At 32.5% G+C, this 20,344-nt stretch overlaps 2 protein-coding genes and 1 pseudogene across 4 annotated transcripts; 1 reads left to right on the forward strand and 2 right to left on the reverse strand.

The window, feature by feature from the left end:
- Nucleotides 1-133: 133 nt before the first annotated feature.
- Nucleotides 134-7,623, forward strand: LOC128182149 (uncharacterized). The gene is made up of 14 exons (XM_052850761.1): nucleotides 134-157; nucleotides 367-414; nucleotides 1,379-1,435; nucleotides 1,644-1,691; nucleotides 1,868-1,952; nucleotides 2,292-2,359; nucleotides 2,597-2,638; nucleotides 2,822-2,893; nucleotides 3,444-3,497; nucleotides 4,023-4,055; nucleotides 4,323-4,352; nucleotides 5,498-5,614; nucleotides 6,662-6,841; nucleotides 7,346-7,623. Exons 1-14 carry the CDS (start codon nucleotides 134-136, stop codon nucleotides 7,421-7,423), a joined length of 936 nt encoding a protein of 311 aa, XP_052706721.1. The 3' UTR covers nucleotides 7,424-7,623.
- Nucleotides 7,624-8,340: 717 nt separating this feature from the next.
- On the reverse strand, nucleotides 8,341-18,977 carry LOC128182466 (uncharacterized). 3 transcript variants are annotated; one of them, XM_052851100.1, is made up of 14 exons: nucleotides 18,878-18,977; nucleotides 14,711-14,737; nucleotides 14,373-14,466; nucleotides 14,139-14,232; nucleotides 13,739-13,818; nucleotides 13,510-13,603; nucleotides 12,650-12,674; nucleotides 12,348-12,402; nucleotides 11,863-11,960; nucleotides 11,485-11,603; nucleotides 11,241-11,306; nucleotides 10,579-10,625; nucleotides 10,309-10,460; nucleotides 8,341-9,471 (listed from the first exon to the last, which is right to left on the reverse strand). In XM_052851100.1, exons 2-14 carry the CDS (start codon nucleotides 14,721-14,723, stop codon nucleotides 9,245-9,247), a joined length of 1,164 nt encoding a protein of 387 aa, XP_052707060.1. In that variant the 5' UTR covers nucleotides 14,724-14,737; nucleotides 18,878-18,977; the 3' UTR covers nucleotides 8,341-9,244. The 3 variants fall into 3 exon arrangements, with proteins under 3 accessions (XP_052707060.1, XP_052707059.1, XP_052707058.1); XM_052851099.1 differs by lacking the exon at nucleotides 18,878-18,977 and adding an exon at nucleotides 15,218-15,343; XM_052851098.1 differs by lacking the exon at nucleotides 18,878-18,977 and having other exon boundaries at nucleotides 14,711-14,937.
- LOC128182465 (BTB/POZ domain-containing protein 1-like) lies at nucleotides 15,636-17,004 on the reverse strand (annotated as a pseudogene).
- Nucleotides 18,978-20,344: the final 1,367 nt, after the last annotated feature.

A 20,344-nucleotide genomic window follows, 5' to 3' on the forward strand; every position in this document is an offset into this window, starting at 1 on the left:
GTTGGTAAAGTGGAGCCTAGTGTAATGATTCATTGTCTCTATAAAGATTTTAAGGAGAAGCATTAAGTGGTAATATTTTTGATATGTTTTCTTTCTGTAGTCCTCTAAATGTGGTGGAAAGAGTTTATCAAAGATGTCCGCTATGCAGAGTGATGATGTGAGTCTTTTTTTTTGGATACACTGAAAGTAATTTACCAATGCCTTAATGAGTGTATTTCCCATGTGCATAATTGTTTTGAGATTCTAAAAAAGAATACATGCATACTATTGGTATAGCAAAAGTTGCTGTCTTCATGTAGGGTACATGTAAAAACAAATGATTTTATATCCTGTAGTTATTTCTTAAAATTTAATTATTTTTTGAAGGTTGTGGAATCCGACGAAGAAATGCCAAAAATTAGATTGCAGAAACCAGTAAATATATTTTGTGTTTCTGACTTTTCATTGTATACTTGGATCTAGGAATGAATTTCATTTTTAGCTCACCTGAGCTGAAAGCTCAAGTGAGCTTTTCTGATCACATTTTGTCTGTCGTCTGTCCATCCGTCTGTCCGTAAACTTATCACATTTTCAACATCTTCTCAAGAACAACTGGGCCAATTTCAACCAAACTTGGCACAAATCATCTTTAGGCAAAGGGGATTCAAAGTTGTGATAATTAAGGGTCACACCTTTTTTCAAGGGGAGATAATTAGAAATTAATGAGAAATATTCAAAAATCTTCTTCTCAAGAACCATAAAGCCAGGAAAGCTGAAACTTGTGTGGAAGCATCCTCAGATAGTGTAGATTCAAAGTTGTGAAAATTATGACCCCCAGGGGGTAGGGTAGGGCCACAATGGGTGGTCGAAGTTTTACATAGGAATATATAGAGTAAATCTTTAAAAATATTCTTCTCAGAAACTAATCAGCCAGATGATTCTTTACACTAGAAATTGTTAAAACTTTGGATCCAGGACGATTCTACGGCCTCACAAAAAGGTTCAGAGTTTGATGTAGCTTTATATTCCATATATAAACAATTGTTAAGGATCTTTTTGAGAACTGCAATACTCAACATGTGATATGACTTTAAAATCATCCTGTTAGAAAAAGTGACTAATGATTATAAATAGAAAAGAATATCCAAGGGGAAAATGGAGTTTATTTATACAGGATCTACATGTATTATTGTACATTGTCCAGAAAGTTTGTATTATGGCTCCATTTAGCTGATTTTATCATACCTATTGTGTCTCAGGTGAGCAAAGTGGCCCATGGGCCTCCTGTTTGTTATCACTGTAGGAAGGGAAAGGGGAGACCAGGGTAAAGATTCATTGTCTCCATACAGATGTTGAAGAGAATTATTATGAATATTTTTGATATGTTTTCTTTCTGTAGTCCTCTAAATGCGGTGGAAAGAGTTTACCAAAGATGTCCGCTATGCAGGGTGATGATGTGAGTCTTTTTTTTGGATACACTGAAAGTAATTTACCAATGCCTTAATGAGTGTATTTCCCATGTGCATAATTGTTTTGAGATTCTAATAAAAGAATACATGCATACTCTCGGTATAGCTAAAGTTGCTGTCTTCATGTAGGGTACATGTAAAAACAAAAGTTTTATATCCTGTAGCTATTTCTTAAAATTTAATTATTTTTTGAAGGTTGTGGAATCCGACGAAGAAATGCCAAAAATTAGATTGCAGAAACCAGTAAATATATTTTGTGTTTCTGACTTTTCATTGTATACATTGGATGTAGGAATGAATTTCATTTTTTATTATTACTGTACGAAGGGAAAGGAGAGACCAGGGTAAAGATTCATTGTCTCCATACAGATGTTGAAGAGAATTATTATGAATATTTTTGATATGTTTTCTTTCTGTAGTCCTCTAAATGCGGTGGAAAGAGTTTACCAAAGATGTCCGCTATGCCGAGTGATGATGTGAGTCTTTTTTTTGGATACACTGAAAGTAATTTACCAATGCCTTAATGAGTGTATTTCCCATGTGCATAATTGTTTTGAGATTCTAATAAAAGAATACATGCATACTCTCGGTATAGCTAAAGTTGCTGTCTTCATGTACGGTACATGTAAAAACAAATGATTTTTATCTTGTTGCAATTTCTTCCAATCGAACTATTGTTGGGAATTTCATATTTTGTTGAACAGTTGCAAATAATATTTATTATTTTAACACTCTTATTTTTTTAGATTTTTCATAATGATTAGACAATGAACTTAAACTGTAATTCATCCTTCATTTTATAATACTCACTGGTGTATTCCTTCAAAAAGAAGTGTTTTCTAGAATATTTTGCATTTGTTATTTTAAAGATTGTGGAGTCGGATGTGGAATTGCCTAAAGTTCCATTACCAGTAAGTTTATTTTGTGTGTCTGACTTTTTAATCTCAATTTCTTCTAGTTTACCTTAACTGTCAGAGATTTTTTATACAGAATGAAAAATGAGTAAAATTGGAAATCTCTTAAGTTATTGATTGTGATAAGACAATGAACTTAAAAATGTTATATAATCTTTCATTTCATAATTTTCACTGATGTATTCTTTTAAAAAATAGCATTTTTTAATAGAGTAACACTTTTGTTTTTCAAAGGTTGTGGAGTCGGATGTGGAATTGCCCCAAGTTTCATTACCAGTAAGTGTGTTTTGCCCCAAGTTTCATTACCAGTAAGTGTGTTTTGCCCCAAGTTTCATTACCAGTAAGTGTGTTTTATTACAGTATGTAGATAACGCAGAGACTAGGGTAATGATGCATTGTCTTCATACAGATTTTGGTGAGAAGTATTATGTATATTTTTAATATGTTTTCTTTCTGTAGTCCTCTAAATGTAGTGGAGAGAACATGCCATTGGGGAGAAAAATCAAGAGTTCCACTATGCAGAGTGATGATGTAAGTCTTGTTGGAATACACTGGTATTAATTTAAACATGCAGGCCTTATCTTGTAATGGAAATTACTAGAAACTAAAATTTGACACAAAGATTGCTTGTGATTTGTAAATATGTCTGACTGAGCTTTCAAATTGGTCATTTGTGCAAGTTTGAGGCCACTGTATAAAAATGTGCATCCGTTACCATCTAGTAGAGGCATTCAGGATTATCATACAAAAATTTGTGTATATTAAAGTTGCAAAGTTGTAAACTACGTTAGTGATTGACCGACCCATTTTGTAGAAGTTGTAACATCTTAAGACTGTTGGAAACAATAATGTACATTGTAAGTGAGACTTGATCTTCATGCAATCCACCTAGATACACCCGAGGTGTGTTCAACAGGGTGAGCTCCAAAATTCCCTATATCAGCAACACAAAATTTAGCGAGAGCTTGCGAGCGGGCTCTCTGCTGAACACACCTCAGTACTCCAACTAAGTCTGATAACTTTTTTTTGGTTCCTGTAATGATCTTACAACTTAATTTGTGTGTTGTGTCATTATTTTTAGCTGCCAGATTTGTGTTCCTCGAAAGAAGAATCTCCATGTATAAAAGAGGATGAGGTATTTGTATAGATTTAGACATAAATGCTTTCTTTGGTGATTCATTTGGATATATAAAGGTGGCAACTTTGCAGATCTGCAATGATCGCTACCTTCATAACCCACATGAATCATCAAAGAGAACATTTTATTGTTTATATTTACATCTTTCTTTAACATCTTTTTTGATAAATGGATTGTTAAAAGTAAGTAAAATTAGCTAAAATTATTGCCAATGTACATCAGAACGATAGCTAAAAGAAACAGCCAAATTCTCCTTAGCGAATTTGCGAGTCTGACATCATGCTTATTTCGTATTATTTATTAGGTCGCTGTAGGTTTAGACCAATCGATTAACAGGGCTTGTAGATTTCAGTCCTGTCAGTTTCTACAGAGCTATGAATTACAATTAATTTCCATTAGAGATATAAGGAAGGGATCATTCTTGATGAATGTAAATATGTGTAAGTAAATGTCTATTTTATAAAGGAATACATTTTTCCTGATGTAAGCATTTACAGTTATATTTTATTTCACTTTTCACAGCTCATGGACAGAGAAGTTGAAAAGTTTTTTGATGTAAGTAAATGTAAATGTAAACAAAGAACAAGTCATTATTTAGAAAAACATTAGGGGAAATATCTACCTTATAAGCATATTTAATTTATATAGGCATTTATTGACATTGTACATTAAAATATACTGGATAAAGGTACTTAACAGAAATACCCTTTGCCTTCAAATGGCTGTGTTCAGAGGACTTTTTATTATATGTTTGCATGTATTTCACTTCTCTTAATCCAAAGTCGGCAAACTCATCTAACTTCATTTTACTTTTATTTATAGTTAATGGACAAGAAGATCAAGAGGAAGACAGTTAGTAAAATGTTCAATTTACTATTAGTCATTAATTGATTTGCTTATCTCCTGAGTCACCCAGGTGGCATGGGATGGAAACTGAATGCTTATGGGGGGGGGGGGGGATGGGGGGTTTAAAGCTGTCTACCTAAAATATAAATATTTCTAAACTTTAAAGAAGGAGTATGATTGATTTTATGACTTAATTGATTCAAATCTTATATCTACTTTTGGATATATTTCAAAAGAACTGTTTGAAAAAATAGGTGCTGGGAAAGGGTTTAATATGCTTTAAAACAAAATTTGAGATTGTGTTGCTGTGGGGGCTAGGGTGTGTACATTTATTCAGGTATTCCCTGACTGCTCCGTTTATTGGCTTTGGTACTCGGGAAACCCTTAAAGCCTGTGGGCCTCTTGTTTTAGTAGAGTACTTGCTTTGGAAGCTACTATGGCTTGTAATAAAAACTTAATTAAATTCATATTTAACAGGAACAGATAATGATTTTGACATAACATGGGACATACATAAACTGTATACTATATATACGGTAGTCTGTCCCAACTTATTGCTTCCATCACTTTTTGATAATTTTTAATAAAAGTACACATACCTGTGAAAGAATTACTGTTGAAATCAATAAAAGAGAAAATATCCAAGGTATCTTCATCGACGGATTATCATTTTTCTTTTATATACATGTAAGTTCACAGGAACAAAAAATAGTTTCTTATGCAGAGTTATAACAGGAAATGTTTGAATATCTTTTCACCATTGGAACTCACTCAGAATACCAATGTTATCATCAGGGCTATTTCAATACTGATGCAAAAAATATTTCATTACTGATGCAAAAAAAAAAACCCATAGACTTTCTATTTCGGGATGTTTATTGAAACCTGGAGCGGTAGAGGGGGCGTTTCCTAACAGATACATGTACTCTGGACATTTTTCAAATTAGTGGATGAACGTAGTTGGAGTAGAAAAGTATTTATGATTATTATTGAAATATCAAGCAAAAAGTGGTGGAGGCAAAAACTCGGGACAGAGTTTAGTACATGTACATAAAAAAAGTGGACATGGATCTTATTCTTACATATTTATTATTATTGACACATTTATTTTCTTACTTGCATGATTTAACTTGACATATATTTTTCTTTAGATGGCCGATGAATATGAAATACGATTTCCAAAGGAAGGGAAACGTATTACAATAGTTTATGAAGTTCATGGTGGAATGGCTTTAAGCAGGCCGTTTGACACTGATGACACAATGCTGGTATGAAAAAGCAGAGTGATTGCATTACATTGTACATACACTAAGGTCAAGATCTAGTAAATGATCCCAGACTCTCTTTTTAGTGCTAGAACCATTATGACGTCATAATTGATTTGAAGAATCTTTTCCCTGTACTTCAGGCTTTAGAGGAATTATGTAGAAAATAAAACAATTTCTTGAGATTCTATGTTAAATCATGGAAAAAGTATTCCCAATAGCTATATTCAATTTGACATCATTTTAAAGAGAAAGTCAAGAGTTGTTTAATTCCGTTTTTGGAGAGACTAGGAATTTTATGTATATTTTATTGGTCAGAAATAGACAAAACTCCAAAATTTGTTCCTTATTTCCTTCCTATTTCATTGAAAATGATAGTTTAAAATATGATTTTTTATTGTGTTTACCAAAAATTTTAGCCCTGATACACCCTATTAAACAAAGCTATTGTTATGAAGCATCACGGAAAGAATTTATATCTTAAATTTTATAAACCTGATACTAGATCTTGACCTTAAATCTTTATTAATTGTCTTGTACATTTTAAATGTTTTTGCCTAAAACCCTAAATACATTTTGTCACCCATAAAAAATTAAACCATTTTAAGTTCATAGTGTTTCCACTTGGAATGAATAATATAATTTCTTACAGCAGAACTTGGTGATACATGTAGCAAATCATAAGGAACAAAGAAAAAAATTGTTATATTTAAACTGTAATTTGTTGCACATGTACATATGGCAAGATCGGGTCAATTATGACTCAAGAACACCAAATCCTCTTCTTTAATCGATGAACAAGAAAAGCTTTGCTTCTAAATTAGAGATCTTAATAATGTTCAAGATAATAAACCATGTAAATAGAATGGTGTACACAAGAAAGAAGAAAATCTTCGGGGCAAGGTTGTAGATACCATTTGACTACTTTAAGAGGGCAGCAGAAGGTGCATTTGAGTGGGAATTCTGCCCCCTTCCCCTAGAAGTGAATTCAATTTTGTTGTGTGTACTTAAAATCTAAAAATAAATTTAAAATCTTTATTTGTTTTTCAGAGTGTTTTTACATTCGCTTGTCAGGAAATCAACCCGGAAATATTGCCTCCATCATTTTACTTTGAATGTGTCTCTACCGAATCCTGCATGTTTGCGAATTGCCAGCATTCATTTAAGTTGGAAGAATGCCACGGTATCAACATTAGAGACATTCCAGATGTGCTGTTGTTAAAGGAGGCCGTAAGTGAACATCTTTTTTTTTATCATATCAAAATTAATTACATTATTTTTTAAATTTTTAATCGATTTAATAAAAAATCCTAAAGTAATTTAATTTAGCAGACCAATATATATACAGTTAAAACTATCTCCATTATGCCCTTTTTCTTACTTTTTCTATTTGGTATGCTGTTGGAATTTTCTATGGTGGGAACCTAGCTGTGTTATATTTCTTCTGTTAATATGTTGGAGGCAACTAAAAAGTGGTGTCTCCAAGTGAGGCTAAACTGCAGAAGTTTAATTACTTTTTTGTTGCACAGAAAAGATACTTTATAATTAAGTAATTGTTCAAAGAGCCAACCAGTGGTGTCTACATTTGATTAAAATATTATACTGAATAAAATGTTAACAATACACAAAATAAATGAATAAATCCTGCAATTCCAAATTTTTATACACCTGCCATATTGTAAGCTATGGTCAAATAATGTATTACAGCTACATTAACTTGTGCTTTCCTTTTAGGAATACAGTTTGGATGACACACTAACTAATTACGGTGATGTGCACCTGCAGGGAAGTGTTGGTCCAGTGTTTCATTGACTGTTTTAACACCTTCAGAGATACCTGATCATCAATAATATGTTTTTTTTACAATGTGTTCCAGAAAGAAATCTATATACGTTCATGCTACCCAACCTCGCATGCTTCTTCATCCATTTTGCTCACCTATAGAATTATGTTTCTGATAAGAGGTTTTTCATGAACACAAATATGAATTCTATGCAATAATAAATTTATAACAGCAATTCGTTGAACTGTTTTTCCCCTATCCTTGTCAAAAGGATATTGTCTATGTGCTGGTATAGGAAGTGAGTGCATTGGGATTTGGTGTCTTCAATCTGATTGCATTGGCAATTGTTCATATTGGTAATAAATGATATCTTGATAGATTGCAAGAGCCATTTGAAAGGACAGGACCAGTCTGCATGCATCCATTGGCCCATCTCATATGTATACCAATAACCATATAGAAAGAATATACTGTTCTATGATCTGATTTTTATTAATATGATAGTACTTTGAAAGGACTGTAATTTACAACATTTACATTTTCCAGTGTCTTTGTCTGTGATAACACTACGTATCGATTTTGTACTATATAACCCATAATACAAATGACGCCAAATTGAGGCGCCGGCGGGGTTTGCTTATTTATAGTTAAAGATTTAATTGTACGATGGCTTAAAATTATATAAATATAAGTAATAAGGAATCATTCTTTGAATATTATAAGGTGATAATTTCGGTCGGGGCGTGATCAAATCTATCATAAAGCCCTTCGGGCTTTATTGGATTTGATCACGCCCCGACCAAAATTATCACCTCATAATACTCAAAGAATGATTCCTTATTCCTTATTTAAAGTGACCAAAATTACTGAGATCAGATTCTATGTTTGTACATGTCGTAATAAAGGCACAAACACTTTAAGCATCAAAAGCAATTCAATAAATACATTTTACTTTTATATAATTTATTTCACAATACATGTAATGCATTTGACATAATCATTACATAATGGGATTCCATGATAACATTACAAAGAGAGAGCTTACATGTATTATAGGTAAACTTTATGGCTGGTGTATAATATCTCAATCCCCCTCCCCATTAAAAACGCATACATATAAGATATCTATGAGCCAATGCTCACAAGTGATACCCCTGCACTGATGTGAATATACAAAATAAGCATTTAACTGGAGGTTGACTGAGAATTTTGAAAAAATGAATCCAACTATATTGCCTTCTTCAACTAATAGAAGTAAAACTTTCCAGCATCTGCAATTTATAGTTGCTGAAAAAATATAATTTCAAAATTTAATCTAAAAATGAACAAAAGCACAGGTCATTTGACAAGAAGTTGATGTCCAATTGGTACGAAAACATTCCACCATATGACATGTCTAAACAAAGAGAGTTTTAAAATTTCAAGCATCTACGATTAACAGTTGCTGAGAATTAAATCTTTAACTAAAATTTATTTAAAAACTTGGGCTAAAAAAAAAATCATTTAACAGGAATGAAGATGACATCCCATTGGTATGAAAATAAAATGGCATGCCTAAAAAAAGAGTGTGTTCAATTTGAAGCATCTGCATTTAAAAGTCGCTGAAAAAAAATGTGACAGTGAGTTTTTACATGTACGAACGAACAGACGGACACACGGGTAAAACAGTTTCTGAAGCAGAGGTATAAAAACTAAATAATGTAGATACGTGCATGTACATATACATGTAAATGTATCTGATTTGTTAAAAATTTAAGACTGTAAAGCTGGTTAATACAATTCAGCTGAAAATACAAGCAACATCATCTGACACCCATGAGTGATTACACCTTTTACTTATTAAGTCGTTATTATATAAGATTCATTAAATGTGTGATGCTCTCCTGCAGAAATATGTAGAGTTGACGAGCAGAGGTCCAGTCTCCCAGGGCATCTGGCAGAGGCAGACCATGCTGGTGCAAAATTAATGTTGCCACATGTGCAAAATCTTCATCAATTTGTTTGAAGTTGTTTGACACAAGTTCCTGTAAACGAGCCACTGTATTGTGAGGAACTGAATGTATGTACTGTGAAGCACCTGAAATGAAAAATTATTATGTTGAGTTGTGCATAATTTTTCATTATGAAACATGCTTACTGTATACACAATTTCAACGAAAGAAAACGTTGCCCAGTTCAGGCCTTGATGTTCAACCAAGTAGCCTGTAGATGAATCGACCTGTCAGGAAATCTAATAGTTGCATTTTAATTGTCATTTTGGAGTAACCCTCATCCAAGACTTCTCTTACTGTTGCCCCCATTTTAATTTCTGGTGTTTACCAACAGCAGCAAGTTAAGCAATTGACTCAAGAGACTAAAAAAATGTTCGCTATATTTGGCCACAATTGTCACCCCACTCTAAACAAAAATCCTGAACCCCTTTCCCATGGGCAGAAAATTTCATAACTTTAGAAGAAGACATTCTGGGCATAACAACAATGCATTCTCTTCCATCACTGAAAGTACTGAAGTAAATATAAATAAAATTGTATGCATGGCCATATTTACACTTTACTTTCCTCTAATCCTTAAAAAAAAAGAAATCATTAATTCTGGAGAAAAAGTTAAAAATGTCAAAAATTTAAAGACAGATTGACTATAAACAAAATGTGATCAGGAAAGCTCAATCCTAGCCTTTTGCTCAGGTCTTTTAGCTCAAATGAGCTTAAAATATTCATGTGCAATGTACATGTTCATGTAAATAAATCATGCCTCAATTTACAATGATTACTGCATTCTGCATAATATCTACCAGTACATATGTAGTAGTAATATTTAATAATAAAATAACATCATTTTAAAGTTTTACACATAACTTCAACACAGTCAATATCAATTAATATGTATTAAGCAATGTTTCTCAGGAGATTCTTACCAACAATCTCTGGATTTTTAAACAACACATCTGGAATGCCTTGTACTGTATCTCCTAATTTCTGTCGCCGAATCAAATGGTTATTCCATTGCTCCATTATTTCCTTTAAGTCTTTCTTTATTAGTGGGAGGTAAACATACTGAATGCAGAGTCTATATAAATTTCAAATCTTATATTAGTCAGATGTTTCTTAACAGTAAATTTATATTTACTTTTACAAAAATTATACATGGTAGAGGATTTATGAGCAGATACCAATTGTGTCCATACCTGTGTATAGGATTTCCTAGCACCAGCAAATCTTCATACACCAAATCCTAAAGGAAGAAATATTAAACACACAAAATGTCAAATAAATACATTACAATCATTTAATTTATACAATGTACATGAAAATGTATATACATTCAGGGAAATAGATCCTTCAGACCATGTGATCCATTTCAGTCCTCTGCACATGCAATTTATTGAATGGTACATTTACCGTATACATAATAAATACGTGAAATTTTATAACAATCAAATGTTGGTCTAGCACCCCCAACCCCACCCACAAATTTAGTCTAGTCACAATTTTCGACCACACAAAGTACACATCATCAACTATGACATCAATTGAAAAAACTTTTTCATTTAAATAATATATACACAAAAAATAGTATGAGAGTTTAATTTGTGCTACCGTGCAAAGAAAACCAAGTTTAAACTTCATGAATACTGTTGTGCATTTATGTAGTAAAAACTCAACATAACCTGTGCCTGTAAACAAGTATCTAGCAAAATGACAGATGTTCAGCAATCAGTACAAAATATCACTTACATGTATTAATTATGTCTAAAATTAACACTAAACTGTAAGAGTATAAATTTTTCAAGTATTGTCAATGAAATATCCCATTCAATTTGCTCACAGTCATTTTTAAAAAGAATACCTTGAAATGATGTATCCAAAAATCTGCCCTCATTTGTCTCAAAAGACCCCAGAACCTCTCAATCCTCTGCAATGACATGATTTACATGTTCTTATCTTACTTTAAAACACAGGGAATATGAGATCACACCATGGTCTTAACTAACTGGAGAAACATATTTATAGAACTCATGGACACTTGTGCTATAATATCATGTGAGCTCAAAAATTCACTTATAAAATATTTCTATTTTATTGGTGCTCACCTGATTTGCTGTAGATGTTCCCAAAGTAACCGAACTGCAATTTTCTTTCAAACAGGAATGAAATGTGGCAATGATTCCATTTTCTGTTCCGGGATCAGCACGGATTTTCTGAGGACAGCCTATTAATGCATGAAATAAAAAAAATATAGAAAATTCTCAATATTGGTTAACATTAATCTGTCATAAATTAAATCCGAGCACCCAAGCAGATTCTATTGCATTGCAATGCTAAAATGCATTTTCATTTCTTATTGCTGGGGCACCTGAGATAAAAAAGGAAGAAAAACCCAGCTGAAACTGGAAACTATAAACATAATCTAGCATACAGTTAATAACATTTGTCAAGATTGAAAACAAACTGTCAGAAAAAAGTCTAACCTTTTAGCAATTGCACAGCACTAAGATAATATTCAGCTACAACCTCTGGCCGTTTATTGGTTATATCTGCCTCCAACCATATCACTCTTCGAGAAAACCTTTTAAAATAACAATACATTATCAACTATTTTTAAGTATGCTACAGAGATCATGGCAATTAAGCAATTAAAATCGATACATTTACTTTATTTTTGGCACATAGTTTACTCATAAGTTGACCTTTCATTGGAAAAAAATTCAAGGAAATTGTATGGTTGAAACATTCTCCCCCGAAACTTCTTATCTAGTAATTCTATACCCCCTGCCTTAATGTTATATATACCGGTACATGTACAGTGTAGGTATTAATTTTCATCAACATGAGTAAGAATGTTCGAATTAGAACAGGTTTGATTTAAATGTGTGAAAATTACATGCATGAAACAGTTAAAAATGTATGGGGTGTTCTTTTTTTTACAAATTGTAGAAAAGTATAGTAGATTTACCCATCGATGCACCCATGAATGCTTATTCCAAATGGCTTAAGCTTATCATATCCATCTATAAGGAAAAAGTACATAAAAATGATTGAAGGAGGATTATCATAATTAAGACATCATCAACATATAATGTTAATGCTTTAGGCTTCAATGAATATGAATCCTATTAAATCTACCTCATTACAATCTATGAATGCAGTAAAAACACAACCCTATTTTGTACAGTGGTATTTTTTTGGAAATCAAATAAAACGGAACCATGCACCAATAACATCAGAAACAAAAACAAGCACCAACAACAAACTTACCCAAGTGCCATACAAAGTTTGGACCCTAAATATGTAGACAAGTAAAATGATTTGTCAGTGAATAAGCTATTTGGAATATTTGGAATATTAGTGAAGCCAAAACTAAGAGTGAGAATTTCTTACCCTTATTTGGCCAATATCATAATGATTTAATAAAAGGCCATAAAGGAACAAAAGTATCTCCAATTTAAAAAAACTAACAAAATTACAATAACAATGTTAAAGATTCATCCCTTAGTACTTAAAAAGACTTGTACGTATACATTTTTATACAATCATTTAAGGTCTAGATCTAGTAAATGAAAGGTGCCTAAAAGTTTATGAAATTCAGGATATATGTTAGGTTTGTCCAGTTTCGAATAATGAAATATAGAATGCCTACAGTCTCTCCAAAAATGGCATTAAACAAGATATTGGCCTCCTCTTTAAAATAATGCCAAATTGAATACTGTAGATTCCTTATTTTACGCGAGTACTTAATTCCGCGATTCAACGGTTTTCCATCAAATCGCGAGAACATAAAATCGCGAATGCCGAAATTTTATCATAGTTTCATGTAGTTTACATATGTCTGAAAATTAAAAGCGAGATTTTAAATTTCGCGAGACGGGCTTCTCGCGATTTTACGCGGATATTAATTCCTCGCGTTTAATTAGGAATTTACAGTATATGTATCGTGATTTCTTTCCATGATTTAATATCAAATATGTCAAGAAATTGTTTCATTTCTACATAATTCCTTTTTAGCCCTTAATTATTGGAAAAAAGAACCAAATTAATTATGACGTCATAATGGTTCAAGCACCAAATAGACACTCTGGCATCATTTACCTGATCTTGACCTTAAATCTATCATTTACCCTGCTGAAATACTGCCTTCGTCTTAGTCTTCTTTGTTTCCTTCTTCTGACTCCATCTTCATCCAAAATTTTTACTATTTCTCTTGAAATGGATCTATTTTACAAAATCAATATTTTTAAAGAGCAGTTTTACAAATTTGAAATAAAATCACCATCATGCATGGAATTAAAGATTTTTTCAGATGAAAATGGAATTTATTGTTCATCATGTTCATAAATGAACCATTACCTGGTTACATTAAAATGGTATTTCATTTTCAAAGTTCTTCTTAGGTTCTCTGAACCTGCACAACCATTTTGTATCTCTATCTGGAAGAGTTCATATCATTCCTTGTCAGAAATCTGTTATTTCAGATGGCTTAATAGTAGTGGCCATATCTAAACTACATGTATTAAAACCTCTTCGAAAAGAAGAGTTCAATATATACAAAGACTTGAAATTAGACTAAATATCCTAGCTGGAACATGTCAGCATTTATTTTTACCTTAAGTAGAGAACTCAATACATATCATATTTCTAGGTGCATCTGAGTGCTAATTTGTTGACCATTCAGCCTCCTTAATTGTCATACATAATACTTTATAGATAAATATGGGGTTTTTTTTAAAGTAGCTTGTTGCAATTATACCTGTGACTTTTCAAATACTTCATCTATATCAATATCCGCAAGCCTCCTTTTCAAACCAAGTCTAGGGAGTAGTTTTCTAACTAGGCAATTATAACTGCATAAAATGAATAAATATCACATTTATGATCAGAATCCTAGTATTTGGATTACAGAATGCATTAAACTCTATTACAATATTTCTAAGATGTGAATTGAATACACACACACATATCAATCAGACATTGTTTTAGTTACCTTATATCATAATTATTGTTTCTCTGGATTAGGTAATGGATAAGTCTGCTGTTGAAACCCTTATAAAAGTACTCCTTGATTTTCTTGTGTAGTTCTAAAGTAGAAAATAAAGCAATCAATGTGAAGATTTGTGAAGATAAGAAATAATGAAAATCTCATAATAAATATACAAATTTAAAGGAGAAAATCAGTTAATAAACCTTATTGAATGCCAATGTTCAGGAGATAAATGATCATAGTTATCATCAATTATATTATTAGAAAACAATAGTAACTGCTTTGGAAATTTGGCTGCACTGAACATATACATATTACAAGTGAGATATTTCAATTCTTACCTTGTTGATTCATTTCTTTTAAACAAACTGAAATACAGGAGAAGAGTTGTAATTCAAATTCAAACAAACAACACATATGCCTCCTTGCAAGGTCAAAATTTAAAAGGATACATTTTGCATTTAGATTGTTGAAAATGATAAACAAAGGCTTCCATTAAGATATTAAACAGATATAAATAATAACCCACCAGTCGTCCCAGGGTCTTTGATATTGTAAACTTTATATATATAGGGTTCTAAAGAAACTGATTGGTTTAAATGTACATGACCTATTTATTAATAATATTCAGACTTTTCTTTAATCCGGCCATGTTACCTAGAATTTTTTTCAAAAATAAATAACTAAAGAGCAGACCAAGCAGCTTTCATATACAAAGTATATAAATCCATCTAAAATATGGTTATAAGAACTTCATTTTCTTGTATTTACGATTACAGTTATACAGCATTTCACCATACCAATTATAGAAAAATATATCTTAACTTTGTCCTAAAAAAAACCCATACCCATTCTGTTGAGACGGTCAGACCGGTTCGAATACCAGCGCCTGCTAGCTCAGTTGGTAGAGCACCTGACTAGAGAAAATTCAGGGGGCCCGGGTTCGAATCGGTCTGGTCCATCATTAATTCTCCCATCCCATTACATTTGGTGCCGTAATTTGAACTGGCATTGACCTCCAATGCTTTATAATCTTTAATCCATTAATCAAACACAAGGTGTCATACACTTAATCAAACAATAGAAATGCAAGTTTTCCTTAAAACTGCTCAAACGCAGCGATGTTTTAACTATTTTTGCTCTGGATTCCTTTTATAAAACTAAACAGTACAAATATAGATTGACAGTAAGAGCATTCTTTTATTTGATTTGTATGTGTTATACACAAGAAGTACATTATATCAATGTACAAATTTTCTGTAATTATTAATGCAAAATAATTCCTTTAATCTGTCCTCTTCTTGTGTTTGTAAGACTACACATACTGTCAGAAAATGTGACTGTCACAGTTTTTTTTACCTCAAAGGTTGTTTTTATACTTGATAACCCATCTGACAATGCCAAAATACACATCACATCCAGACATGTGCACAGCAACAGTATACAACTTATCTTTTTCTAAAGTAACATTGTTTGCAAAAATAAATGAAAATTCACACTCCTCAGTCAACTCTTCACGTACTTTTTCCTTCAGAAGAATATTTTCATCACACGATAATGCTATTTCAACTAAGACTGAGACATTGTAGTTGCCATACAAAATTATTCCATGAAGTTGCATATTTTTATCTACAGAAACTACAAGTCTATCCCCATTTAGTTCATCACATTTCCAAGTATTTCTTGGACTTCTTGAAAAAAACCTAACAATCTTAATGTCCTTGTCTGACTCACACATACGAGAATGAAAAGCTGGACCAACAGTGTCCTTACAAACATTCAATGAATTTAAATATAATAGTATTTTCATTGCATAATCATCACTAATAATATTTTGGTACACAACATTTTCAATGAAAAAAGAGGCGGACATTCTGCCAAACCTGATATTTGGAACAATTTTTTCCCAAGTGTCTGAAACATTTCTAAATTCTGAATGCATCCACTTCACTATCAACAAAAATAGCTTCTCTTCATGCATACACAATGTGTTTCGCTTAAGCATCAAATTAACTAGATCTACAGGGTATTGGAAAAACATTTCATTTGCAGGACTATTGGACAGAATATCTCTTGCATATTTGTCAATGTATAACAATGATGATGACACAACATCTTTCAAACCAAATTTGTGCGAAATGAGTAAAACAAGCACGGCTTTATCAACACATATGGACTGTTGAAGAAAATCTAAACATTTTACAGACAAATCTGTAATCATATAAAACTGTGATGCCTGTATCACATCTTCAACATTTTCAAATGATAAATCAATCTCATGTGTGTACAGAAATTCAATAACAGATCTTGTTAGCGAAGGCAAAAAATCATGACAAATAACTGCCTTTTTTGATTGGTTTGGGTCCCAATTTTCACTCAAACATGTTCTAAACCAATCACTGCCGAGTATAACAACTGTCCTGTGTGCCCTCAGGGTAGTTCCATCTGATAATGAAATTTCCAGATCGCAAAACTCTTGCTGATGGAAGGCTTTAATAAGTTTCTCACCCAGTCTTGCCATCACAGCTGTGATAAAATGTCAAGATGTTCCTTAGTCAAAATAAATTCCAATTGCTTTATGTGTGACTATTTCAAGCAGTAGTCAACTCTTCATATTATATGTACTTCCATTAATTTTTTTCTACATAATCAAGGCTACCACTGTATCAAGTTTGATGGTTGCAAAGCAAATGCTTTCAACCCCCCCCCCCCCCCAAAAAAAAAAAAAAAAACAGAGAGAGAGAGAGAGAGAGAGAGAGAATTTGAACTAGCATTGACCACCTATGCTTTTAATTCTTTAATCCATTAATTAAACCCCAATAAAGAACGTAGCTTTATATCGATATATATATATATCTCTATCAAAACTTTTCCAAGTTTTCAAATGAAAGTAATTTAATTGAAAAAAATTGACTATGCAAAACAGATAGTTTCAACGGTGCTTTCATCAGGAGATTCATAGACTATTTTTACGTAAATTTACATGCATGTCTTATCAAATTAATAGATGGCAAAAATAAACACATTTCATCAAGAAACAGATCTTTTAAATACTGAATAAAATGTCTGAATAAAGTATAAATAGAAAATTTATCAACTTATGAAATACATAAGCATTAAAAGAAGAATTTTAAAAATCTCAGAATTACATACATACTTTTCTTCAGCTATTTCCGAAGAAACGATTACTGTTATGTTTTAGGCCTACATATGATTCAAACATGAAACATGAGTCATAATCGAGACTGAGCATGCAACCTTAGGTTTGAGTTTGAGTAGGCAGACAGATCCTACTGTCTGTGTTTCAAACCATTTAAATGTGCGCTCTGTCCAACTACCACACGATTTACATAATATTACAATCAAGTTTAAAGGCTCTATAGATAGTGAAACACCAGTCAGACAATACAGAAATTAAGAAATTATCATCCATCCGCAATCTCATCCAAAATTAAAAAAAAGGGAGGGGGTAGTGGTGATCCTTTTTAATCATCCAAAAAAGATATGACATATTAGCAAGCGCAGCGAGCTCCAAAGACAACGTGTACAAACGAAGGAAATTCGAGTTGAAATCTGCACATTGTTGAGCCTGCCGCATATACATGTACATGTTCTCTATTAATTTGTAGTATATGGTATAGATCTCAGTATGTCTTCTTACCTTGCTTACCCGGCTCGCTATCTGAGTATCAGACTGTATCTGCACTGCAGCTGAATGCACTGTCAATGATCCGCACCCTCAATGATCTACGGGGGGGGGGGGGGGGGGGGGGGGGGTCCCATTGAACACTTATCGTATCCTAATTAAATCACCATCCAAGACCGGGGTTTTTAATAATTAGTTACACCATCTATAATCTCAATTTTCAACCGAAATTAAAAGGCGAGAGAGATAGCGAGGGGGGTCAACTCTTGCTGTTGATGCAAAGATACCAGACCCTGCTGCATATATGTATATTTATTTATTTATTTATTCGCCAATCAAGGGCCCTCAGGGGGCATATACATTAAAAAAAAAATAATATCATAATTATAACAAATAATGAAAATAATAGCCCACATTATGTCCAGCTTCGTATTACAGGCAACAATATGCGAAATGATTCATTAATACAATGAAATATATGTATGGGATTTATGCATGTATCTGTGTGAAATAATGTGTGAACACAACAGCTATACAGAAACAAAGTGGCCTGAAAACAGAGAGTATCAATTCAAGGGACGGTGGTCTACTTGTACTCAAAGTGTTCAAGCCAGTATGCTTTTACATAACATAACAACACCCCCCCCCCCTAAAAGTAAATAGATTGCATATATGTAGTTGATTTATTACAGTGATACGAACAGTCACACATGTACATCTGTACATATTTCGTTATACAGTTATATGCTTCCCTCGTCTCAACGGTCGCATATCGTAATTTGTAAAACATATTACTAAAAAACAGTGTTTAAAAAACTGCTCCATTCGTTTAGTTTCATTTAGTTTAAAATCACTAACATACCTTCTCATAAGCTTCTCAGATCAATCCTTCTACCGTCAGACTACAATTACAGACCGTTATCATGTGCCTTCGCCTTCGGTGCCTATTCAGTTCTTAATACACAAGCCTTAAGGTAAAGCGAAACTAGGGTCACGTGAATTTCCTCTCAACCAGACGCTTGTTTATAGTCACGCATGAAATAATCTCCTCCACTCTACCTCATTAAAACGTTTCAAATTTCAAGCGTCCAAATAATAACCTCTGCCCGAAAAAAGGCAGAGATTATTATTGTGATTCGGAATCAAATAATCGTTTTTTTTTCAAGCGTCTAAATCTTTCTACCAACAATAATAATGTCTTCTGGGCAATATATTATTATTGTTAGCACACATTGTGACAATAATAATGGAAACCGAGATGATTGTGATATTTACATTATTATTTTTGGTTAACATTTTTATTTGGGGCAGATTATGATAATTGTGTGCGGGTACAATTATAATTATTGTGGCGTGAAAATAAAAATGTAAGGAAATTGAAGTGATGATTATTTTTGGCAGGACATTTTTATTGTGACCATATTATATAGTAAAATATAATAATAATGTGGGGGTACCATACGGCTTTCCATAGTTAATATCTAGTGATCTATATATATTGAAAAAATAAAATTATGGTGTATATTCAAATTTGAAATGTAAATATTTTTGATCGTAACATGGTTTTCATATTCAAAGTCGTGTGATGGTTTTTATCTAAAAACGCGCAATTAAATCTTTAAACTTTTGACGGACCAATGGAGGAAATTATATCAGTAAAAAATCCACTACGAAATTAAACCTGTGCATGTATAAACATTCTTTTTGTTACAACTACACTTTTTAAGTATATATACGAATAAAAGATGTGTATTACTGTGCAACATCAAAATTGAATTTTATTTTCAAAACTTGTTGGGTTTTTTATTCATGGTTTCAATTAAGTAAAGCTCTTTTCATCTGCATGATCAGCAAATACACCTATTCAGTAGACATGCGAGTTAATTTCAGTACTTGGCACGACACGTAACAGGTCGGGTTGTGTAAGACAGGAATCGTCGGATTTCTTGTTACATCCGGGGATTAAAATCAAGAATACGTTTTACACAAAAGGAAGGGTTAGGGCCATGTCCATTTTTTTTTTTCGATAGACATGTGGTATGCATTTCTGTTCCCAAAATGAAAGTAATGAAAGATTTGTATGCTATATTTGTGTCTAGCGATTATGAAAATCATTCTGCATCTGGGACCAGTTTTAGAAACTGCATGTCTTATGACTAAGATCTGTCTTTAGATCAAACTTTGTCATAAGATTTCATCATAGCTGTCTTAAAAAAAAACTGTCATATTTTATGATTATCTTAAGGTTTGTCTTAGTCTTTTTTCAACACGGAAGGTCCAAGTGCGCGTGACTTCGCGCAATTTTTAATTTTATGTTCAGTCGTTTGTG

Source organism: Crassostrea angulata, chromosome 4, assembly GCF_025612915.1.
Source record: "Crassostrea angulata isolate pt1a10 chromosome 4, ASM2561291v2, whole genome shotgun sequence".
NCBI lineage: Eukaryota > Metazoa > Mollusca > Bivalvia > Ostreida > Ostreidae > Magallana > Magallana angulata.